The 26612-nt window shown below is 29.6% G+C and overlaps 2 protein-coding genes across 8 annotated transcripts in view; one reads left to right on the top strand and one right to left on the bottom strand.

Moving 5' to 3' along the window:
• l(2)05287 (WD repeat-containing protein l(2)05287) overlaps positions 1–9748 on the top strand; it is a 43574-nt gene extending 33826 nt beyond the window's left edge. Inside the window, exons 14-15 of the mRNA XM_074114487.1 lie at positions 6657–6736; positions 8934–9748. Of these exons, the coding sequence (XP_073970588.1) occupies positions 6657–6736; positions 8934–9189 (336 nt within the window). The 3' untranslated portion in view covers positions 9190–9748. The remainder of the gene's footprint in view (positions 1–6656; positions 6737–8933) is intronic.
• A 1712-nt stretch (positions 9749–11460) lies between these two features.
• LOC141447201 (uncharacterized) overlaps positions 11461–26612 on the bottom strand; it is a 146223-nt gene continuing 131071 nt past the window's right edge. For 5 of the 7 annotated variants that reach the window (XM_074114494.1, XM_074114493.1, XM_074114495.1 and 2 more), the window contains 4 exons: positions 22035–22146; positions 20643–20813; positions 20383–20545; positions 11461–19474 (listed from right to left, as the gene is read on the bottom strand). In XM_074114494.1, coding sequence (XP_073970595.1) covers positions 19089–19474; positions 20383–20545; positions 20643–20813; positions 22035–22146 — 832 coding nt within the window. In that variant the 3' untranslated portion in view covers positions 11461–19088. The remainder of the gene's footprint in view (positions 19475–20382; positions 20546–20642; positions 20814–22034; positions 22147–26612) is intronic. The other 2 variants (XM_074114499.1, XM_074114498.1) reach the window with 2 other exon arrangements.

Genomic DNA, 26612 nt, shown 5'->3' with positions numbered 1-26612 from the left:
AAACGAAATCTATCGAGTAGTTTTCCAGACATTTGAAGTTAAAGATTTCACTGTTTCAAACGAAACCAAAATGTAACTCTAAATATCTCGTTTCCTACTCGATAGATTTTTACGAAATTTTATACAATTATAGACAAAAGTTGTCTCCATGTACAGATGAAATATAAACGAAATCTATCGAGTAGTTTTCCAGACATTTGAAGTTAAAGATTTCACTGTTTCAAACGAAACCAAAATGTAACTCTAAATATCTCGTTTCCTACTCGATAGATTTTTACGATATTTTATACAATTATAGACAAAAGTTGTCTCCATATACAGATGAAATATAAACGAAATCTATCGAGTAGTTTTTCAGATATTTGAAGTTAAAGATTTCTCTGTTTTAATCGAAACCTAAATTTTACTCTAAATATTTCGATTCCTGCACAACAGATTTTTACGACATTTTATACAATTATAGACAAAAGATGTCTCCATATACAGGTAAAATATAAACAAAATCTATCGAGTAGTTTTTGAGATATTTGAAGTTAAAGATTTCACTGTTTTAATCGAAACCAAAATTTAACTCTAAATATCTCGTTTTTTACTCGATAGATTTTTACGAAATTTTATACAATTATAGACAAAAGATGTCTCCATGTACAGATAAAATATAAACAAAATCTATCGAGTAGTTTTCCAGACATTTGAAGTTAAACATTTCACTCTTTTAATCGGAACCAAAATGTAACTCTAAATATCTCGTTTCCTACTCGATAGATTTTTACGAAATTTTATACAATTATAGACAAAAGTTGTCTCCATGTACAGATGAAATATAAACGAAATCTATCGAGTAGTTTTCCAGACATTTGAAGTTAAAGATTTCACTGTTTCAAACGAAACCAAAATGTAACTCTAAATATCTCGTTTCCTACTCGATAGATTTTTACGAAATTTTATACAATTATAGACAAAAGATGTCTCCATGTACAGATGAAATATAAACGAAATCTATCGAGTAGTTTTCCAGACATTTGAAGTTAAAGATTTCACTGTTTCAAACGAAACCAAAATGTAGCTCTAAATATCTCGTTTCCTACTCGATAGATTTTTACGAAATTTTATACAATTATAGACAAAAGATGTCTCCATGTACAGATGAAATATAAACGAAATCTATCGAGTAGTTTTCCAGACATTTGAAGTTAAAGATTTCACTGTTTCAAACGAAACCAAAATGTAACTCTAAATATCTCGTTTCCTACTCGATAGATTTTTACGAAATTTTATACAATTATAGACAAAAGTTGTCTCCATGTACAGATGAAATATAAACGAAATCTATCGAGTAGTTTTCCAGACATTTGAAGTTAAAGATTTCACTGTTTCAAACGAAACCAAAATGTAACTCTAAATATCTCGTTTCCTACTCGATAGATTTTTACGATATTTTATACAATTATAGACAAAAGTTGTCTCCATATACAGATGAAATATAAACAAATTCTATCGAGTAGTTTTTGAGATATTTGAAGTTAAAGATTTCACTGTTTTAATCGAAACCAAAACTTAACTCTAAATATCTCGATTTCTGCTCGACAGTTTTTTACGAAATTTAATATAATTATAGACAAAAATTGTCTCCATTTACAGATGAAATATAAACAAAATCTGTCGAGTTGTTTTCCAGATATTTAAAGTTAAAGATTTCACTGTTTTAATCGGAACCAAAATTTAACTCTAAATATCTCGATTCCTGCACAACAGATTTTTACGACATTTTATACAATTATAGACAAAAGATGTCTCCATATACAGGTAAAATATGAACAAAATCTATCGAGTAGTTTTTGAGATATTTGAAGTTAAAGATTTCACTGTTTTAATCGAAACCAAAATTTAACTCTAAATATCTCGTTTTTTACTCGATAGATTTTTACGAAATTTTATACAATTATAGACAAAGGTTGTCTCCATGTACAGATCAAATATAAACAAAATCTGTCGAGTTGTTTTCCAGATATTTAAAGTTAAAGATTTCACGGTTTTAATCGGAACCAAAATTTAACTCTAAATATCTCGATTCCTGCTCGACAGATTTTTACGAAATTTTATACAATTATAGACAAAAGTTGTCACCATAAACAGATGAAATATAAACAAAATCTATCGAGTAGTTTTTGTGATATTTGAAGTTAAAGATTTCACTGTTTTAATCGAAACTTAAATTTAACTCTAAATATCTCGATTCCTGCTCGACAGATTTTTACGAAATTTTATACAATTATAGACAAAAGTTGTCTCCATATACAGATAAAATATAAACAAAATCTATCGAGTAGTTTTTGAGATATTTGAAGTTAAAGATTTCACTGTTTTAATCGAAACCAAAACTTAACTCTAAATATCTCGTTTCCTACTCGATAGTTTTTTACGACATTTTATACAATTATAGACAAAAGATGTCTACATATACAGATAAAATATAAACAAAATCTATCGAGTAGTTTTTGAGATATTTGAAGTTAAAGATTTCACTGTTTTAATCGAAACCAAAATTTAACTCTAAATATCTCGTTTTTTACTCGATAGATTTTTACGAAATTTTATACAATTATAGACAAAAGATGTCTCCATGTACAGATAAAATATAAACAAAATCTATCGAGTAGTTTTCCAGACATTTGAAGTTAAACATTTCACTCTTTTAATCGGAACCAAAATGTAACTCTAAATATCTCGTTTCCTACTCGATAGATTTTTACGAAATTTTATACAATTATAGACAAAAGTTGTCTCCATGTACAGATGAAATATAAACGAAATCTATCGAGTAGTTTTCCAGACATTTGAAGTTAAAGATTTCACTGTTTCAAACGAAACCAAAATGTAACTCTAAATATCTCGTTTCCTACTCGATAGATTTTTACGAAATTTTATACTATTATAGACAAAAGATGTCTCCATGTACAGATGAAATATAAACGAAATCTATCGAGTAGTTTTCCAGACATTTGAAGTTAAAGATTTCACTGTTTCAAACGAAACCAAAATGTAACTCTAAATATCTCGTTTCCTACTCGATAGATTTTTACGAAATTTTATACAATTATAGACAAAAGATGTCTCCATGTACAGATGAAATATAAACGAAATCTATCGAGTAGTTTTCCAGACATTTGAAGTTAAAGATTTCACTGTTTCAAACGAAACCAAAATGTAACTCTAAATATCTCGTTTCCTACTCGATAGATTTTTACGATATTTTATACAATTATAGACAAAAGTTGTCTCCATATACAGATGAAATATAAACAAATTCTATCAAGTAGTTTTTGAGATATTTGAAGTTAAAGATTTCACTGTTTTAATCGAAACCAAAACTTAACTCTAAATATCTCGATTTCTGCTCGACAGTTTTTTACGAAATTTAATATAATTATAGACAAAAATTGTCTCCATTTACAGATGAAATATAAACAAAATCTGTCGAGTTGTTTTCCAGATATTTAAAGTTAAAGATTTCACTGTTTTAATCGAAACCAAAACTTAACTCTAAATATCTCGATTTCTGCTCGACAGTTTTTTACGAAATTTAATATAATTATAGACAAAAATTGTCTCCATTTACAGATGAAATATAAACAAAATCTATCGAGTAGTTTTTGTGATATTTGAAGTTAAAGATTTCACTGTTTTAATCGAAACTTAAATTTAACTCTAAATATCTCGATTCCTGCTCGACAGATTTTTACGAAATTTTATACAATTATAGACAAAAGTTGTCTCCATATACAGATAAAATATAAACAAAATCTATCGAGTAGTTTTTGAGATATTTGAAGTTAAAGATTTCACTGTTTTAATCGAAACCAAAACTTAACTCTAAATATCTCGTTTCCTACTCGATAGTTTTTTACGACATTTTATACAATTATAGACAAAAGATGTCTACATATATAGATAAAATATAAACAAAATCTATCGAGTAGTTTTTGAGATATTTGAAGTTAAAGATTTCACTGTTTTAATCGAAACCAAATTTTAACTCTAAATATCTCGTTTCCTACTCGACAGATTTTTACGAAATTTTATACAATTATAGACAAAAGTTGTCCCCATATACACATGAAATATAAACAAATTCTATCAAGTAGTTTTTGAGATATTTGAAGTTAAAGATTTCACTGTTTTAATCGAAACCAAAACTTAACTCTAAATATCTCGATTTCTGCTCGACAGTTTTTTACGAAATTTAATATAATTATAGACAAAAATTGTCTCCATTTACAGATGAAATATAAACAAAATCTGTCGAGTTGTTTTCCAGATATTTAAAGTTAAAGATTTCACTGTTTTAATCGAAACCAAAACTTAACTCTAAATATCTCGATTTCTGCTCGACAGTTTTTTACGAAATTTAATATAATTATAGACAAAAATTGTCTCCATTTACAGATGAAATATAAACAAAATCTATCGAGTAGTTTTTGTGATATTTGAAGTTAAAGATTTCACTGTTTTAATCGAAACTTAAATTTAACTCTAAATATCTCGATTCCTGCTCGACAGATTTTTACGAAATTTTATACAATTATAGACAAAAGTTGTCTCCATATACAGATAAAATATAAACAAAATCTATCGAGTAGTTTTTGAGATATTTGAAGTTAAAGATTTCACTGTTTTAATCGAAACCAAAACTTAACTCTAAATATCTCGTTTCCTACTCGATAGTTTTTTACGACATTTTATACAATTATAGACAAAAGATGTCTACATATATAGATAAAATATAAACAAAATCTATCGAGTAGTTTTTGAGATATTTGAAGTTAAAGATTTCACTGTTTTAATCGAAACCAAATTTTAACTCTAAATATCTCGTTTCCTACTCGACAGATTTTTACGAAATTTTATACAATTATAGACAAAAGTTGTCCCCATATACACATGAAATATAAACAAAATCTATCGAGTAGTTTTTGAGATATTTGAAGTTAAAGATTTCACTGTTTTAATCGAAACCAAAACTTAACTCTAAATATCTCGTTTCCTACTTGATAGTTTTTTACGACATTTTATACAATTATAGACAAAAGATGTCTCCATTTACAGATAAAATATAAACAAAATCTATTGAGTAGTTTTTGAGATATTTGAAGTTAAAGATTTCACTGTTTTAATCGAAACCAAATTTTAACTCTAAATATCTCGTTTCCTACTCGATAGATTTTTACGAAATTTTATACAATTATAGACAAAAGTTGTCTCCATGTACAGATGAAATATAAACAAAATCTGTCGAGTAGTTTCTGAGATATTTGAACTTTCTTTTTTTGATCCCCATGAGCATCGTATCTTTGGGTACATTCTCTATGCTAAATTTATGGATATATATCGACTTACATAGTATGTTCAGTGTTAGAGTAGCCTATACTTCATGAAGTCTTCATGAAGGTCATGACCTTGAAATACCAAAAGGTCACCTAGGTTAGTATGTCATTTATGTGAAGCCATGAATGCATTTATTGATTGAAGTATAATTTTGTTTTATTAGGGTTAATTTTAATAATATTTCTTTTATTTTCAAATTAGTTTAGTTCGCTATCACCGTTAGGTTTCAATTTGGCGTAAACTTATAACTTAGAATCGATAAAAAAATAAATGCAGAATTCAATTATCCAGGGGTATAAAATTTAATATTATTATTACAAACATTTATTATTTACTTATTTATTTACATTGACAAATTGTTATCAAAATGTATAGCCTAGAATCTATGCCTAAGATCATAGACCGTCAGGCGAGTTACCACATTTAATACAATAATAATAATGAGTGACCGTAAGGTTGTATAAAAATAAACAAATTAACTTTCAATTTTTGCATTAGAAAACAGAAACAGTAAATAGAAATATAAAGTAATAAAAATAGTAATAGTAAGTAATAATAATAGTAATAAAAATATAAAGTAACTCTTTAATAATGATCGATCTACGGTGATATGCATCCCGAACATAGGCAGCAAGAGTCGACCAATTCCCGCTACCATTCATTCATTATCTAGCAAACAGTCAGAGGTAAGAAGCTGCATACTGCCAATATACCTAAGAAGCAAGTCATTATATTTGAGGGCTCTCAGTCATGAAGTGATTCAAGTCCTTCAATAAATTCCAAATTACTTACGGAACAGTCTGGCGATCCCTCTGAGTCCCAAAATTTGTAGGTTAAATTTAACATTTTAGACCTTGTTTTGATAATATACTTAGCATTTTTAGAAGTTTGAGAGAAAAAGTAATTATTTTATGAAATTAAAGGTTAGAAACTGATAGAGAGGGTGGGTGGTACTATTATTTGCTTTTATAATAAAATATTTGTTTTCTGAGGCAATCATAAATTTCAAAAGTATCTCAGAAAGATCACCAAACTGATCCGTCATGAAATTTTATATATCTGAGATCTGAATCCTAACTTCACGGCGATGATTGTGTTCAGACATCGAAGGAAATTACTTTTTAATTCGTGGGCAAAAATTGTAATTAAAAAAAAAATCTTTCACTGATTTATTAATATGTAAAAATTTGAAACTGTTACCAAAATACCCATAAATTTCTTCATTAATGAAATTAAATTTATTCAAAAAATTATCAATTTTCTATTTACAGTTGTTACAAGCACCAGCCCATACTATGCCACCTGTAAGTCTACTTTGCAGCAGTCTTTTGCAGTCTTTAATACTTTCTAAGTAAGTTTTCAAGATTCAGTATTTTCCAAGAGTTCCTTGAATCCAGAATTTATTAATAGCCCTAATAATTACAATTCATAGTGATATCTTTATTGGAAAAATTCCAGGAATGGAGTATAGGAAATCCGTATGATGGATTAATATTTCAAATTTATTTTGTATTTAGAATTATCATTTATCTAATAATTTAATCATATAGACTTTTCTTCTATTTATTTATCTTCTTTTTAGTCAAATGTTATTTGCATGTTTACAATTAGATGTTATTTCACGTTAATAATTCCTCAATTTCCATCTTTTAATACTGTATTTTACTGGTATTGTAAATTGTATGTGCTTGTTGTAAAATGTGCATTCATGATAATTGCCCCTATCAACGCTATAGACACAGTGACCAAGTATAATCATAATAATAAGGAACTTATGTTCACGTAGCTGAACGTGTGTTCCATTCCTGTCTAGTGAGACTTTGTAATTAATCCTCAGCTTCAATGGATTGACACGGACGAGAAATGCAACTGAGAAGGGAAAAAAAGAGATGCACTTACGTTGTGTAATTTATTTTTAAGCCACTTCTTGTGACTGTAATTATGATCTAATCGCATTGCTTATTAATTGCATTTTTTAAATTATTATAAAATATAGAGTTGTTATAAATTGTATAAATGTCATTTTTCATAAAACTTGTTCATAACGCAGTGCAGTAGCCGATAGATACGTAAATAAGTTGCATAAAGGCTTCATTACGAACGGATGACAATCTTTAAGAAGTCGGTTACTATAGATTGTAAAGGGTTAAAAATAGAAGAAAAAAAGAAAAGAAGAAAGCTGAAAACTACTTGAAACGGAAGGAAGAGTGGGACTTCTGTGTCTTCAAGCGGGACCAGGAGAGAAGATCTGGGTTCCAATTCCATACAAGAAAGTGAAGACAAGAAGAGGCTTCTGGATATACTGAATGAATTGAATTCGTAGGATGCCCTGTTTATCATGAGATCAGGTAGTCGCTAGGCCATAATTGCCTCAGTGTTACGAGGAGGATTTGACGGGAGAGTAGTGACGGGATAAGTTGCGGTTTAAGGAATTATGATGTACAGAAAGTTTGGGAGTGGAATTTGATATAGCGGTATTGAGCAAGGTCAGGAATTAATGGGAATCGCGATGGTTGTTGAGAATTGTATGGGTGTTCACATGGTTGCATCCAGTGTAGGGTGGTTCGAACAATTTTTGACTGGTGGGTTTGGATCCTGTTTAGGTTTGAACGTTTTGCTGTTCCGTGCATTTAGGAGTACAGATGGAAGCAATTAAGACTAAAGTAATGTCTTTTCTAAGAGTTAGTTTTTCCCGGAGCCCGATTTTGTGGTCTCCAAAGTGTCTTAAGACTGCGGTCATTAAACTATGGGTGTAGACGAGGTCTCAGGAGTGGTGGCTTGCCACCACAGGGCAGAGACAGGCGAAGGCGTTCATCACGGGCTATTCGCCAAGGCTATAAAGATAATTGTAGGCCTATTAACTGGGCCACTGCAGGCTCAGAAAACACATGCATCGCATGGGCCTGGCAGATGACAGCCTCTGGTAGGTTCTATCAGGAAGAGGAGGAAATGGCACGGCTCGTGTGGCTTAAGGATGTTACTTCTCGGGGAGGAAAAACCCAAGGCCTGTGAGCTTTACCCAAGGAGTTGCTCTCCAGAATTAAGAGTCTGATTAACGGACGGGTCTGGAGGGCGAGCTCTAGAGTTGGAGAGCCACAATAGATCCAAAGGGGTCGCGTGGCGTTGGGCTTTAAGGGCCGCTTAGAATCTTATCTTAAGAGTTAGTTTTGATCTTTTGCCAAGTAAACTCTTGAGCATGTGGGTATCTCTGGTTGAGTTCAAATCTTTGGAGTTTAGTGTGTGCTGCTCAACGTAAATTCCAAGATATCAAGAACGATACACGCTAATGACTTCTGAAGAATACCTTCGATTGGTTTCGAGGCAAGTTAGAGTGAATGCAATCACTTGGTTCCCCAAGAACAGATTCTCAGTGTTTTTTCCGCTGCCTTGTGACCGTAAAGTAACAAGTTGTTGGGGGAAAAATTTGACAGAATTGCTACAAATTTCCATTTAGCAAAAAAGCGTGGAAAAAAAATTGTTTATCATTAAATTTAATTTTTGTAATTGTTAAAAAGAATAATCTATATACATATACTTTTATTTTACAGGAAAACATATGAACAACCGGCAAAACTGGATAAGAAGAACATTGATTCTGAAGAAGATGTTGAGGAAGAAGAAAGTTCATCAGACTCTGAAGATGAAGAAGAAACTGTAGAACAACAAAATAATAAAAGAAAATCATCAGCTACGGCTATGGATGCAGAAGATACCCCATCAAGAAGTACTGCTGCACCGGACTATGTCACCAAATTACTTCATACTATAGATAATAGTGATGGACTTTTTGTCATTGATGATTAGAAAATTGTGATATAAATGAAAATATAAAAGAAATTCTGGTCTTTGATTTGTCTCGATAGCAAAAGACTGATTGGTTGAAATGTTAAGACTATGTACATTTGATGAAACGTTTATAAATAAAAACGACTGTTCGCTTTTATCTTTTTAACCAGCAAGAATGAATCTGTGATTTCTGAGATAGATAAAAATGAAATCTTAAGAAGTGCCCAGGGAAAGCAGAAAGATCCCTGAAATTCTATTTTGATGCAGGTTCATTGAATTTCAGATATTGAAAATCAGAATTATTTTAGAATATTCTAAGATTAATTGTGTTATTTCGTCGTTTTCTCTCTGCTCTAAAATTTATAAATCTATAATCTATTTATTTATTTCTATAGACTTTTTTTTTTAACAGATTGTTCTGAGAATAAAAATAAATAAATAAAAATAAATGATTTTATGAATTACTCTAACTTTTAATTTTGTTATTGTATATAATGCAAATTAATTGTTCAAATTGTAAATATATGTTTTGAAACCCTTTGGAGGTAATTTTTAATAAAAATTGAAAAAAAAACAACATTCTAACATTTTATTGAATTTCACTTTCAACTTATGTATTATATATTTTTTTGTTTGTTAATGTAAGGCGCAACATTGGTGCACAGAACATATTTAATGCACTCCCAGCCACCGGTCAGTCCACCAGACAATAACCTGTAAGTAACTTCAAGGAAAAAATGTATTTATATAAGGACTGGCATTTAGATACGAATTCGAAGTAAGTTAATTTCTTCTCAGCGAAGACAATGATTGGTTGTTTTAAAATCATTAGTATTCATGGCAGGTTATTCAATTCTTTCACACTTTCGCTTATTCCACAGTAAGTAGAAATTTTGCGATCGCGTCAAATCTTTTTAAAAATTGTGATGTCATTGTAAAAAGTGATTTTTTTTTTGGACTGGACAAACAAAAATACCACAAAGAAAGTGATTATCTTCAGCTCTATCTTCCAATTTCATTTGATACCATTTTACTTCACATTAATACTTGGTCTAAATCCACCAAGTTCTCGATTATGGATTCCAAAATTTTAATTAGATTGCCTTACGTACTAATTGTATTATAAACGTAAATTTGATTAATTTTCGCTCCAAAAACTCATTTGGGGAACGATATACGTAGATACAATTAGTTGCAAAATGGATGATATGTTAACTAGTCAGTCACGTTACTTTACTTGTGTAATTTGTGTCAAGCCAATCTGCTATTAGATCAGAATGAAAGTAACATTCAATGCTAAAAGAAAAATTAGGGAGTTATTATTGTGATATAATTTAAGTAATAAAAAGTTGTGTGATTGTACATACCATTATTTATATACAGTGGCATTGTGGTAAGGAAAAAAGGTACCATTTTGGTTTATCGCTCATAAGTTCTGTTGGTTTTTCATTCAACAAGAGTTTAACAAAAAAAAAAACAAAGTATTCAAAAAAGAAGTGAAAAAGATGAAGGTTACAGAATGAAACAAAAACATCTGATGAAAACTATCAGTCTTAAACCACACTCTAAGCTCAAAGGACTAAGAATCCATTAAGTTTTATTTAAAAAAATAGGGTGTTCCAACAGGAAAAATAATAAATAAAAGTGTTAAATAATTAAGTTTTTAATTCTCACTTTTTTCTCTTTTGTTTTTAGATTAAACAAAAAAATAAAATATTCTACAAATTAATTTTTTTTTGCAATCGCACTTTTAAAAACTTTACATTGTATTTAAAAATAAAAGAAATTAACGTTTACAAAACAATAAACAATAAAAAAGCTTCAATAAACACTGGCCAGCGACAAAAAAAATTATTTCGTTATGGCTGCTAATTACAATTTTTATAATACATGTTGCTAATTATTTTATTTTTCTTTCGAAATATCATAAATTCAAATTGCTTTGAAGGTTATAATATAAAGGTATTTCTTTGCTTTCTTGTTTGGTCACACAGTATCACTAAAATGGTTTTACTACTCATTAATTAAATATTTTTATTTATAGAATTTTTAATAAAATACCACATTTATGAAATTGGCACAAAACAAGGAATAAGTTTTTTTCATCTTTCTTTTCTTTTTAATTATAATATCATAATAAAAAGATTTTTTTTTTTATCACATTATTAAATAATTCTATATAATACAATTATATTATTATATATATAAAATGAAATAAAGCCCCAATCTACTTTATATTATTTTCATAATTAAAATTTCTTTTTTATTTTTCTTCATCTTCTTGGTCAGTAGATTTTATCAAATGGACTAGGTCAGTCTTCACTCACATATTTTTTATAATGATTACTCATTTTTTCACTAGGTGGCTAAAGAAAATGTTTTTTTTTTTTGTCATCAATTTACAGTAAATTACAAAGTCGTTTCAGTTTCGAGTATCAAGGTATGACTTTTTTTAACTAAGCATTTATTTATATTTTTACTTGAACTCTACTGAAGTTTAACTAAAACTTGGTTGGCAATATATTAATTACAAAATTGTATAATTTATAAAGTTATCTTTACTTTAGTGCTTAGTGAATAGCTAGCTTAGAGAATTTGATTAACAGGGTTTTTTTTTGATAAGTTATAGTAACTGCTAAACATTTTTTTAGTTGTAATAAGTTGTATTATTGTGTAGAATGCAAGGAACCCTCAATATTTTACAACAAACCTACATGTCTTATTGGTCTTTTTATCAACCTTTTGAATCAAGATTTTGTCAACCATATACAACTGCCTTGCGGATACATAGTTATAAATAGAGAAACTATTTTGATTATTAACCTAAAAGAAATAATTCATTGCATTGTAATTAATTTTTGGCAAATAGTCTAGAATAGTTTATTTGTTGTTACAATTTTAGTTACGTGCAATTTGAGCAGTCACCTGTGTTAACTTGGCGTAAGAATGAATAACTGTACTACTAATTAATTTGTTGAGTTCCACAACTGCTTGCCCAGAATCTCATAAAGCGAATAAGCTTTCCAGCGATGACCGATACTTTCCTGCAAAAGAGGTAACGCCTGTCTATTGTATTATAAAACTGTTAGTTAAATTTTACCAAGAGTCCACGACAACAATTCTACTGCTAAGACTTAAACTGAATTTCTGTATTCTATGTGAAATCTCTACTCTGGCTAAATAATTTATTGAAACAGACGACCTAGAAACACTGTCTCAAAGAAACAGTTACAGATAAGCAGTTTTTATCTAAAGAAGTAACGTTTACTACAAGATATTTTTGTGCTACTAGGGTTATTGATTGTAGAAATCAGAAAAACATTAGACATAGATTACCTGGATTAATGAAATTTTAATGCCTAATTAAAACCAACATTCTAGAAGATTACTGAAATAAAATTTAAAGGGTGCTTATTACTGGCGTCCAGAGCCATTTCAGTTCAAGCCAGTTTCAAAGTTATACTGACCATCATCGAACATTAATTAGGTAAACATAGTTTAGAAAGTGTAAATCTAAATGCATGACTTTAAAGTGTGTTACTCCGGCTTGTGGAGTACCACTGAGCTAGATCTCTCCAAAAAGTCTACATCTTAAAATTAATAAATATCAAAAAATGTAAGGCGTCTACAAATTACAGTCTAATAAAAGCTATTCACCAGACACAACTGTAGTACAACCCTTCTATTACCAAACGGAAATCGTTGGAACCCCATGTTCATTTTTATACCTGGAATTTTCTTCGTTGCTCTGAAGTGCTTGAAATTGGAATTATTTTCTTATTTTTTACAGTTAACCCTCCGTAGACATTCGAATAATGGCTCATTTCAAAATTTGCCATTTACTCATTAAGTTAATTCGCACTAACTTTGAGAAATTTAAAAATAATAAATATATTATGTCTCTCGTTAATGAAGGTCAGCAAAATTTGATGCTAGAAGGGTTGAAATAAATGAATGAATTTACAAATAATTAAAAAAAAAAAAAAGAAGCAACCTTCAACACTGTTACATTCTTTAAATATGTTAATAATTTGCCGCTGCTAAAAACTAAACAATTTCTTACAGTAGGATCAACCAAAATGATCTCCATTTGTATTTTATGTACAATTTGTTTATGAAGACTGTTTTCTTTTTTATGCAAAATCCATAAAATTGGTGTTAAATACCACGTTTTAATTTTGTTATTTCTCTACAAAAATTTTTTTTTGTAAAATATTTGCATTATCTACAATCATCATCCTGTATTTATGTATTTTACGTATATATAATTATATTTATTTTTACATATTAAATAATAATTTTATCTAATAAAGCTTCTACAATGAAATAACATTTTTTTTTTTTACTTGTTATTACTAAGTGCCTTATATAAGTTTTTTTATTTATATTTTTGTTTTATTGGACAGCATTTAATAGTAAATTATTAAGCATAATATATGCAAGATACTGCAATTATATTTGAATAATTTTACCAACGATCTTTACTCTATAATACATTTAAACAGATTTTTTTTTTTTTTTTTAAAGTTTAATATATTTACCTAAAATACAAAAACAAAATGACTTTTTTTCCGTTTCTTTCTGCAAACATATTTACAATTTTTCCATTCTTTAACTTTTGTTTTCTCTTAAACTTTGGTCACATTTAATAATTTCTTTAATTGGCTTTACAAAGGCTCTTTATACCAGTAAATGTTTTATTTATTTATTTTTTTTTATCTTCCCTAATAAAAGCAGAAACTCTAACAATGACTACACGCTCAAAGATTTAAAAGTATCTAATGATTTTTAGAAAGCCTCAGTAATATAAATAATATTTCAATTAATAAATTTAACCAGCCAAAAACTTTTGATTTGTTATAATAACATATATATAACAAGAAAGTTTGATTAGAAGACTTTTTTTTTCCATTAGTATAAAAAAATAGGCTGTTTTTCTTAAAAAATTTCTTTGATGATTCTAAAATTACACAATTTTGTATCCAATAAAATAATAGTTATTATTTTTATTTATTTGGACCTCGAAAAATTTATGTTTAATATACGAAGAACCATAATGAAAAATATTTATTGTTTTTTATTTCTTTGTAGAAAGTAAAGAGAGTTGTTCTTCAAAATATTTTTATTTTTACATAGTATATTATTTATCTGATTAGGTTCATAAAGTTTGGACGGGTGTATAGATTTATGAAAATCATTTCATGGATTTATTTTTTACTCATATTTATTTAACAAATAGTTTTAACTTAAATAAAACTGTTTAAATTTAAGAAGTGTTCTTATAGACAGTTTTAGTTTGTATAAATGCGTTTAGAGACTGCATGGAATTGTGGTTAAGAAGATGTATTAAATATGGCCACCATCCGTTTAATTCTTGTCTTTCAAATATTAAGCAGAGATCTCTAACATCAAAAAAAAAAAAAAAAAATATTTTTTATTACATATAATTTTTTGTTTGACCATAATCTTTTATTTAATTTATGGTAATCGTAGTGGTTTGTAACACTGTTTTAACAAAAGATTCTTATTAAAAAATTGAGCGTCTTTTTAATGATTGCCTTTAGAACCGAGGAAATCTTTTTTTCTCTTTCTTTCATTTTCTGATTGTACTGTTATTTCATTCTCCTCACCTCGCCATTCCTTATCATGTACTTCCACCCTTGTGATCGATTCTAATACATCTTTTTAAGAAATCGATCTTCCTCTCAACCTATTCGATATTGTCTTGTCTCGCCAAAAAAATAAAGGTTTTCTTTTACGATTTATTGTGTGGCTTCTTATTTCAAAAGTCAGTGTTACATTCATCGAATGTAACATATTATACTTTTACTATGTTGCTTGTTCCGTTGATGGACTGTACCACTAATCTGTACCTTCTTGCTTTACATTTGCGGTTTCATTACAATTTATTTCTAGTATCCACTTCGAATATTTTTCTCTTAGTTTCTTAAAAACAGAATTCAAAGAGTAGCGTTCATATAATATCTGAGGTTTCTTTGGTTTACCAAACCTAGTACAAACCCTATTCCAATTCCTCAAAAACCTCATAAGCAACAACTTGAGGAACGGCATTGATGACATGCAGAAATCGTGCTTCAAAACATTGAAAAACTTCGACTTCTTTCAGCCTAAAGAATACAACCATTTTTAGGCTGTTGGTGACTCCTGTATACACAACCATAACGCTTATTCTTTTCGCATTTGAACTAATAGTTCAATTTAAATACTTTTATTGTTTTTTTAAAAAAAAAAAAGATTTAAGACCACGTTTGTAAAGTTGCATTTCTTTACTCATCAATTAATTTCAGGATGTCTTGACTATCATAGTAATAATATTATACACAAACAGGTCAAGCACATTGTCCAGGGATTCCAACACCGTGCTTAGCGCAATATCTGCGCTATCTAACCGTTCTAACACAATAGTGTGATCTCAGATCCAATTTAAAGCATTTGTTTGTAAATTTCCTTGCGTAATTTCTAATTTTATACATTTCACCGTTATCTAGGCAAATATTATACAACTTCTTCGTGACCACTGCCTTCTTTGGATGGTAACTACTCGTACTTATTATTTTGGTTCTCTTCTTTAAGGCATTCTTTCATTCTTTTAAATACAAAGTACAGAATTTCCCTATTAGCTACTTACTTTAAAAAATTGTTATATAATTATCTTAAGTAAGCCATAACATAGAAATTGTAATTTAAAAAATACATTTTTTCATTTTACTTCAAACCTAATGAAATAAATTTGATCTGAATTTCCACATTGTCCAGGTCATATGAATATTACGTTTGATAAATTAAAGATAGTGCTTGATTTATATTGATTCCGTGTTATTTTAATGGTTATCTTATCCATTTCTAGCAAAAGTTGAAAGGATTAATTTCAAATTACAAATTCTACCGCAGCAATTTCTTACAGTCTGTGTTCACAAACAATTTTTTTATTTGCGCAGAATTTCTTGAGTTGAAAATGGAATCAAATTTGGAATATCTCTGTAGTCAACCCAGAGTAGAGGGAATATTTTAGAAATTATCGTGAGGGTACCATATATTTTTTTATCTCTGAGCATCAGCCCTTCAATAAGGGCAATTTTATTGGATTAGATGCAATTATGTGCTCAGCAATATGATGTCAAGAAAAATAAATAAATGAAAACTGGTTATCAGCAATAAAATAAATTTGGCTCCAACTAAAAATTTTGTTAAATGAAATAAACTAAAGATAAGCAGATGAAGTTTAAATGATGCAGTACTGTACTTCCAAGGACTTCTTTTGATTTTCCAATTACTCGAATTGGGACCTCCTTTGTTAATGAAACTCTAAAACTCAGAATTCATCTAAAACTGAATATTAAGAACACATTATTTCCTTTTTCAAAATTAATAATAAACATTATATCCAATCATAATAATAATAATAACACTCTAGAACAATGTATATTTATAAACATGGCTACTATTTTGAGTTTTTTTTAAAAATAATTTGAAGTGAACATATTAATTAAAAAACTCTGGAATCCAAATTGTTTGGTTATATTTCAACTAAACAAAAATAAAAAAAAAACAGAAGCAAAAATACAATTATCAAATGTATAAATAATACAACATGGCCGGGCAGGTAGAGAAAAAAAGTAGTGTAAAAAACAAAAAACAAATCAATTATCTTAATTCAGCTTTTCAGGAACAAAGAGGGGAACACTTCAAACATATAATGAATAACACAAAATTATCAACATACAATATTTTGGAGAGCAACATACAAGATTTTTAGGGAAAAGTATCTGAATATTTGGAAACAAATACATTACTATACAAAGGGAGTAGACAAAATCCAAATGATCATGCAGGCAGTGTAAAAACTAAATCGGATAAAACAAATATGGGGTGCGCCCAAGAACGTAATAGGATACCACAAAAGTGAAGAATTTGAAGACAATGGGTGCGTTCCACTAGGCGACCACAACGACCACGACCACGACCGCGATTTTGGCCGTTCCACTTGCTTGTGAGCGTTGCGATCGAAAACCCAAGTGGAACGGACTGTGGGCGTTTTAACCGTTCATGTAAACATTGCATAAGGCGGCCTCGAAAATAAGTTAGAAGCTTGAAGAGGTTATTTTTTAATTTAAACCCCATTTATAAGCAGTTATAATAAACTTTATTAATTATTGGTAAAGTTGACTTATATTAAAAGAATATATATAATTCAATTTTTTATATTACATTTTAGTGGAGTATTTATAAAATTTACGTTTAAATAAAATTAAAATGTCTTTTGTGGCAACAGTTGGATATTTATTAATAATGCTTTAGAAAGTTCTTTATCTAGTTCCGATTAGAGTGGAATGTAATTTTACAAAATCGCAATGATAAAAAGCGAAAACTTAGGCCACGTATTATAAGCTATCAGAGTAATTGATCTTTATTCAAATGAAGAATTTAAAAGTTATTTCAGGTAAATGATTTTGTGTTATTCAGTGATTTAGTGTGTAAAGGGATAAGTAATTATTTATTTATTTATTTTTTGGAGACTTTCGAGAAACACATTCTATTATTTACATGAAATAATACTTTCATTTACATGAGATAATTTTTTCGGTCGCCATATGTATTTTGTTTTAAAAATTGCGCCAACTCTGAACGCCCACTTCGACCCAGCTCTATAGATGGGGCGTTGTGGTCGTTGTGTGGGCGAAAATAATGACGTCATTAGTGACGTTTTCGCCACGACCACAACGACCGCGGTCGCCAAGTGGAACGCCTGAAAGTATGTTTTGGTCGTTGTGGTCGCCAAGTGGAACGCACCCAATATTTATTCATAATTGCTTTTTTGAAACTGTTTATTAGTTTGCGGAACAATTCTACCATCAAGTATGTATGATAAGCTTAGAATTTTTGTTCTGTAAGATACGATGCACTCGAATTACGTTGTTACCGTAACTTCATTTGCTAAAACAATCATTAGTAAAGTAAAACAAACAAAATTAGGATGAGGGGTATGTCATTATGACGCCATGATGACGCAATGTGAGGTCATCACTTCCAGCGCAAAAATTCGTCTCAGAACCCCCGAAATCATACTACTGACTAAAATTGTTATTATTTTTTCTTCGTTCTGGATTAATGAATAAGTCACCAAAAACAATGAACAAAGCAAATAATAGTAGAAATTAAAATCAAGGGAGCCTTATATTGTTTAAAAAGACTTACTTGTTATTAATATTCAAGATATGAAGAATCATCATATCAACAAGTACTTTAAACTTCTTTTTAAACTGTTGAATTTTATTTAAATCATCATTCCATGCATTTTTAAAGTCCTTTTCATGTATTTTAGTTATCGATTTTGCTACATTGTCGCGACTATTTGGAGTCGATCAAGAATGTAACAGCAGCATGAATCTGGTATACGATTAAATCACCAAAGATCTCATATTACTTTCATACTTTCTGAATTATAGGGGCTTTTTTTTCAAGAGCAAGATGCTGAGGAAGCCACATGGAAGATATGACAAAAAAGCCTAACCTAACTGATATGAAACTGGACCCTTCAGGTTCCACATCTTTTTTTGTTTTTTTTTTTGGTATAAAAATAAAAGCAACTTAAATGAAACTGTAGTGTCATAGATTACAGCGCATTGCTGTAACTTTCTTTAAAAAATGGATTACTTCTTAGTTCATTTAAACACTAATATACAAAAATTCCCAACAGAAGGGAGAGGAGACAGTTAAGTTCATCTAAGATAATATGAACAGTACGTACATAAGGAGATTCGATTTTACAAAGATTTTTTTTAAAATTGAAGATGTGCCTAACCACACCGCGATCACACATAAATAACCATTTCATCGCTATCTGATCCACTAGTTGACCCAATCGCGGTTCTATGTTCCCAAGGCACAGGTATGTCCTATGAAGTGACTGGTTGTGGTTCTGGGGTTGTTAGAAATGCTGGATTTTCATGACTTCCTGGTTCTACAACAGTTTCTAATTGATTTTCATTTCCTATTGGCGTAACTGTTGAAATGGTAACATCTTTAACGGCAGTGGATGTGGAAGGTAATTCTAGCGGTGGTAGGTCACCATTACCTAACCTTCTTTGTTGTTCCAAATAGATATCTTCATCAGCTGTTGGGGCAACGGTAACTACTTCGCATACTAATGGAAATTCTTCTTCGCCATCTGGTTTTCTAGAATCTGGCCTATATTCTTGTTGTGTACCATAAGAATAACCACGATTACAGGAACCATTTGATGAACAACTTAGATCGGATTGTGAAAGGCCCGTATTTGCACCTGTAAAAACAAAAAATAAATAAAACACAAATATAATACTATTCAAAAAACTGCAACCTTCTCAGATTGCTTGATTCCGGCAGAGTAACATTAAAGAAATCACTCCTCGTTCCTCACAGAAAGCTGAGAAAAATCTAAGGCATGCTAATCCTCTCCTCGAATAAATTTAAAAACCAAGTTCTACGAACTATACGTCATTTGCAAATAAATACAGCACTAAGCCAAATAAAACATTCTTCGACACTTTCATTACCTTCCTGAATTCAGGTTCCACTCGGAACCTTGCTCTATAGAAAGTGGCATACCTTGAAAGTTTCATCCTATCAAATGTCAACCAACAAGATTCGAAAGGGTAGCTTTTTTAAATATTTTACAAATAAATTAGTCAATAATCATTATTAACATAATAAATATACATTAGTGCTTTAATAGTTTTTGTAGACCAATTATTTATAAATGTAACCTTATAATTAAAATACTATACATAACCTTTTGGTCTCATTTCTTTTTTATATTTTTAAAATCGGTCTGACGTAATTACCACTTTACAGGAGTTATTTCTCAGTTTTTGAGAATTTTCCCTAAAACGGCTACTACAAATTTGTTTAAACTTAATTAATTTGATTAGGAACATATTTTACGGAAAATTTTATTAAGAAAATGTCGTGTTACTATTCATTTGTTTGTGATTTTAACGCATCGATATCTATGTATCTATCGTATGATATCGATATCAACAATAAGATGATTGTTGACTCTAATTATTAAACAAAATTTACATAAAAACTATTAAGGAAACCAAATAATCAATATGATTTAACTTTTGATTGGATTAACTTAAGAATGCCAATATTATATGTTATTAAAAAAAAAGAAATGCATTTAAATGCGCTAAGGAATTTAAGTACCTCCTCCTAGATCATCATCTGCATTATCATCTGGTGAACGATGTACTATTGCAGTATTATCAGCAGCTGATTTAGTTCCTGTCACAATGGTTGGACCTGCAGTGCAGCTTGTAGCAGCAGCTTCAACATCCACAACAAAAACTTCACCACCTTCACCGTTATTCTAGAAAATCATTAAACGCATATTATTAACAACTGAATCAGTTTAAGAGATTGTACTATATTGAATAATATCTATTTATTTAAACTGGGTTACATACAACACGCTCTTCAGTCTCAACAATGAGATGATTATTTTTCATTGTCATGGTGATAATACTTCCATTGGCAGTTGATTTGCTTGTCTGGTTTCCTGAACTATATGAAGTGACTCCTCCTTCTTCACCTTCTTCTACTGGTATTACCGAAAATTGGGATTCACTTGGTTTCATCTGAAAAAGATTTTTGTAATAAAACATTAGTTCCTGGATTTTTAATTTTTTTTAGATAAGCTGTCAACAAAAATACTCAAGTAGGCTTTCATATTTTCATATTTTCATGCTTCTTAAAGCTCACTACAACGAGAGAATATTGCCCAGAGACTGGCAATGCAATGTAAAAAAATATCAGGAATCGATGACCTTAGATTCATATCAATTGCATACGTTTTACCACATTATTTTTAATAGTAGTTCATCATACAATGGAATCATATTTTTGTAATAATTATAGAAGCATTTAAGTAAATACACAGAATAAATTATTTGCTCCTCTTCCTAATCTTTTCCTTTACAATATCTCAATAAAATATTGTTCCTCTGTGAAAAACCTTGGTATCACTTTTGGTCAAAACCTATCTTGGAAAAACCATGTTTCCCAAATCTCTCGTCGTTCCATCCATATCCTTCAGCAGTTTAATAGTTCCCGTCATCTTTTTCCAATTAAGACCCGGCAACTCCTAGTTTCCTCTCTTATATTACCCCATTTAGACTATGGTTGTTTAGTGTATGGCGGTCTTTCTAATGATATTGAAGCTAAGCTCAAGCGCCTCATGAACTGCTTCATAAGATTTATTTTCAGCATTTCCAGAGACTCTCGCATTTCGCACTGCTACGATGAGTTGAAGTGGCTTTTTCCTGTCTATCGCCGCTAATATTTTTTGGCTTCTTTCCTTTTTCAAGTCATCCAGTCTCAAAGGCCTTCCTATATTTTTCAACTCCTCAAGTTTAAATCCTCCATCCATTCCCGTAACACTAGATCTCGCTCATCTGATCTCTATATTCCCTCTCACCGTACCTCATCCTTTGACAAATCCTTCCTAATACGTGCTACCTCTCTCTGGAACTCCTTGCCATCATCTGTCCGCCATGCTTCTACCCTATCTATCTTTAAATCCCGTCTATTCAGTTATCTCCTTTCTATCCAGCTTCCTCCGAAATTCTAATTGTTTTAATTTATTTCCTTAATTTCTGCTGTTATTTTTATTTTCACTTTTTGTAAATACTTATTTATTTTCTGTTTAATCACATGCCAAACTATTAAGGCCTCTATTTATACCTGTGTTTATTCTTAGGGGACAATTGTCCCCGAATAATAAATTTCTTTTCTATTTATATAATTTGTATAATATTTTTAGAACAATAACATTACAAAATATCTTAATATAAACTCACTTGTTCATTTAAAAGTGCATGACTACTCTTATTCCTTTCAGCACTCTCTTTGTCCAATGTTTTACCAAAATCTGATGGCTCTACAGTCCTTTTGAACCTTCCCCAACAATACCTGCAAAAAGTGACTGTAAAATTCTAAACTACAATTATTTTTTATCTGTGAGAATGTTTTTCACTCACTTTTATTTAATTAATTAAATTTATTTATTTTATAAATTTATAGATTCTATTTATTTTATAAAATTAATTATATGCCATAGTTTGAATTAGAATTAAATTAGTTATTAATTAGTTAGAAAGTATAAAATATTATTATTAGTTGATTAATTCAATAAGAGAATTAAATAATCTTAATATCTCTATTATTTTATTAACTTTTAATTACAAACTTCTCAGAATTATCTTTAAAATAGTAGTGGATTAGAAGTATAATGTTATACTAAATTATAATAAATTAAAACTTTATTTGAATTTAATTAGGCGATTTACTGTTTAATTACACAACTGTAGCTACACTTTAAATACAAATAAATCTTATGCCACCATTTTAAAATATAATAAATTAACAATATTTTCATTTATGTGATAGTATTAACTTTGCTTACTTTAATGTCCTAAGAACGTGTGAAGCATTCAATTAAATAGGAATATTAATTAACAACTAAAAAAAGTATCATAAAAACAAAATAAAACACAAAATTAAACAAAATGATGGCATGAAGTAATATTTCTAGTAGAATAATTAGTAAAGTAAAAAAACACTGAAATAAAAAAATAAAAAACATGAGGAACACTGGGTAATGAAAGATGAGAAATATCTGGATGATGGATTAATAAAGAAATTGTTTAGGAAAATCCAGATGCACGTTTTAAAAATTAAAGGAAATATTATGCAATTACATAAATTTTAAATAATGGGCTTGAATACTGATAAACATCTGAACTGATAAAACTTATTATGTACTATGTTGGGAGAATTGTTTGGTAATGCGTGCTTGAATATTTTGAAATGATATAATTCTAACCTTAGATGGGGAATTTAAATGTCTCCAATGTCAATAATAAAAATTAAACTACAAGTAAAAGTGTTTATTAATTTTTACTCCTAAATAGGAAATCTACCATTTTCTGAAAAACATTTTTGGTCTTTTGATTGTAAGCATAATTATTTGTTGTAGGACTCAAAATTTATTCGGTGTAACAAATGATATGTAGTAATTGTGTACTTATTAAACTGATGTAAAGTATTTTTTAGAGTTAGGCTATTTCTACTATTACAAATTTTGAATTTAGTAAAAAATATTTATATGCTGATTACTAAGTTCAACTTCACAATTTTTACTACGTTAACTTACGTATTTTCTTCTTTTTTTCTATTTCTAAATTGTTAACGCAAAAATAAAAAGTTATCTACAAAATGAGAAATTAATGAGGATCTATAGATTTAAATACCAATCCAGAATTATAAAAATCCATTTCTGGAATGCAAGAAAGGAATGTACTAAATATATCTGATAACGAAAAAATGTTAGGGTAAAGTTGTCTTATGTTATTGTTTCTAAATTCATTTAACCGACGAGAAATCCGCATTGCTTTTTTATTACGAAGAATGTTAATTTTTAAAAATAGTACTTTTTACTTATGTGTTATTTTACCTTATTATTAATATATATTTTTAGGTATCACCCACTTATCCTGCCGACATCCCAATCACTCTAATACTATTACTATAGTATTCAAAAAAAACAAACTGCCCCTCTTTACAGATAAATAACCAGTACATAACGACTTCCAACTAAGTCCTCTATGGGTGCGTTCCACTAAGCGACCACAACGACCAAAACATACCTTCAGGCGTTCCACTTGGCGACCGCGGTCGTTGTGGTCGTGGCGAAAACGTCACTAATGACGTCACTATTTTCGCTCACGCGAAGCCCACAACGCCCCATCTATAGAGCTGGGTCGAAGTGGGCGTTCAGAGTTGGCGCAATTTTTAAAACAAAATATGGCGACCGAAAAAATTATCTCATGTAAATGAAAGTATTATTTCATGTAAATAATAGAATGTGTTTCACGAAAGTCTCCAAAAAATAAATAAATAAATAATTACTTATCCCTTTACACACTAAATCACTGAATAACACAAAATCATTTACCTGAAATAACTTTTAAATTCTTCATCTGAATAAAGATCAATTACTCTGATAGCTAATAATACGTGGCCTAAGTTTTCGCTTTTTATCATTGCGATTTTGTAAAATTACATTCCACTCTAATCGGAACTAGATAAAGAACTTTCTAAAGCATTATTAATAAATATCCAACTGTTGCCACAAAAGACACTTTAATTTTATTTAAACGTAAATTTTATAAATACTCCAAAATGTAACATAAAAAATTGAATTATATATGTTTTTTTAATATAAGTCAACTTTACCAATAATTAATAAAGTTTATTATAACTGCTTATAAACGGTTAAAATTAAAAAATAACCTCTTCAAGCTTCTAACTTATTTTCGAGGCCGCCATATGTAATGTTTACATGAACGGTTAAAACGCCCACAGTCCATTCCACTTGGGTTTTCGATCGCAACGCCGACAAGCAAGTGGAACGGGCAAAATCGCGGTCGTGGTCGTGGTCGTTGTGGTCGCCAAGTGGAGTTTTGCGAGGATAGCAGACTACTTGGGACCCACACAATCGGCTAAAAAGATAGATATCGAAATTGGGTTAAAGGCTTTTAAGATGAATACTTAACTGACTGAATTCCAGTGAACACACATTTACTATTTTTAAAATACTTTTTAATGTTAGGGCGTCCGCCATACCCATTGAAGGTTCACAGTGGGTGCGTTCCACTTGGCGACCACAACGACCACGACCACGACCGCGATTTTGGCCGTTCCACTTGCTTGTGAGCGTTGCGATCGAAAACCCAAGTGGAACGGACTGTGGGCGTTTTAACCGTTCATATAAACATTGCATATGGCGGCCTCGAAAATAAGTTTTTGGAGACTTTCGAGAAACACATTCTATTATTTACATGAAATAATACTTTCATTTACATGAGATAATTTTTTCGGTCGCCATATGTATTTTGTTTTAAAAATTGCGCCAACTCTGAACGCCCACTTCGACCCAGCTCTATAGATGGGGCGTTGTGGTCGTTGTGTGGGCGAAAATAATGACGTCATTAGTGACGTTTTCGCCACGACCACAACGACCGCGGTCGCCAAGTGGAACGCCTGAAAGTATGTTTTGGTCGTTGTGGTCGCCAAGTGGAACGCACCCAGTGGGTGTAGTATAACCTGCATTGTGTATACTGTATATTCCATTTGCAAGAAGTATATACAAGATATTTTGTACAAGATCGAATAAAAAATAAATAAATAACTGCAGTTTTATCGCATGTGAAATTCTGTATTAATAAAATTCTGTATAATTGTTTAGTGATTGGATAACATTTAAAATATTATATTTTACCCTTTATGTTACTGCACTTCTTAAGCCAGTTTTAGTAAATAATCAGCTGAATAATTGACCCAATTTCAAAATTAACTTTTGTATCAGAAAGGATATTCATCAGTAAAGCATCTTTTTAAATAAATGTTAGAATAGCATTTTAAGATCAAATGTACATTATAAAACAAAAAATAATTTAAATAAATAGATTTAAGGGTGCAAATAAATAAATACAAATATGATAAAATGAATGCAGATTGATGATGAAATACAAAAAGAAAGCTAAAATTTAACGACAGAATTTTTTTATACAAATAAAAAATAATAATAATAATAAAATAAACATGTATTTATACAAAAGAAAAACACAATTATGGTAGAAAGGTGAAGTTCAAAGTAGACTGACTATATTATTATCATTATTTAAGGCCCATTTGAGGTTTCTTAGCTTTCACAATGCATTATAAATCTCGAGATTTTTTTTTTTCAAATATTTGTCCAGCATTTTACAAAATTTTATTCACACAACAATCTGCAAGCAAAAATTTTTACACACAACTTCACCATTCTGTCAAAATATATATCAATAAAAATAGAAATGTTTATTTAAGAAATACAAACAGAATTTAAAAGAAAAAAAAAACTGGTTTCTGCTTAAATTTAACTCGTAGCATTCTAAACTAGAAAATATATTTTATCAGCCATTTTTTAAGGTGCCGTAAGCACTCCAGGTGGTATTCTCTCTTAAAAGAATGTTTTGAAATTTAGAAAAATATTGTGATGTGTTTTGTAAGTTAGAAAAATAACTGCCGGGAAAATAAAGAGATTCTCTTTCTTTAATCAAATAAAAAGATATTATAGATTTTGTTATGTTTCTGACCGCAGTATAAGAATTCAGTGGCAAAAAAAGACTGTTCTTAATATTAAGTCTTATTTTGTTTTTGTGTAATTAGATGCTATCAGAGCTATCTTATCCTCCTTCTCCCGCCAAAAAAAGTAACCTGTTAGAGCTATTAATATCACAGACCTTGGAGAAGTTCAAAATAGATAAATAATGGGTTGGCAAATAAGTTCGATCGGTTTTTGAGAGTGGAATAAATAGCAATTTTTTTGATAC

Source organism: Rhodnius prolixus, unplaced genomic scaffold (genome assembly GCF_049639745.1).
Source record: "Rhodnius prolixus isolate KJV_2025 unplaced genomic scaffold, Rpr scaffold_7, whole genome shotgun sequence".
Lineage (NCBI taxonomy): Eukaryota > Metazoa > Arthropoda > Insecta > Hemiptera > Reduviidae > Rhodnius > Rhodnius prolixus.
The sequence above is the reverse complement of the archived record's forward strand: the minus strand, read 5'-3'. Positions and strand labels throughout refer to the sequence as shown.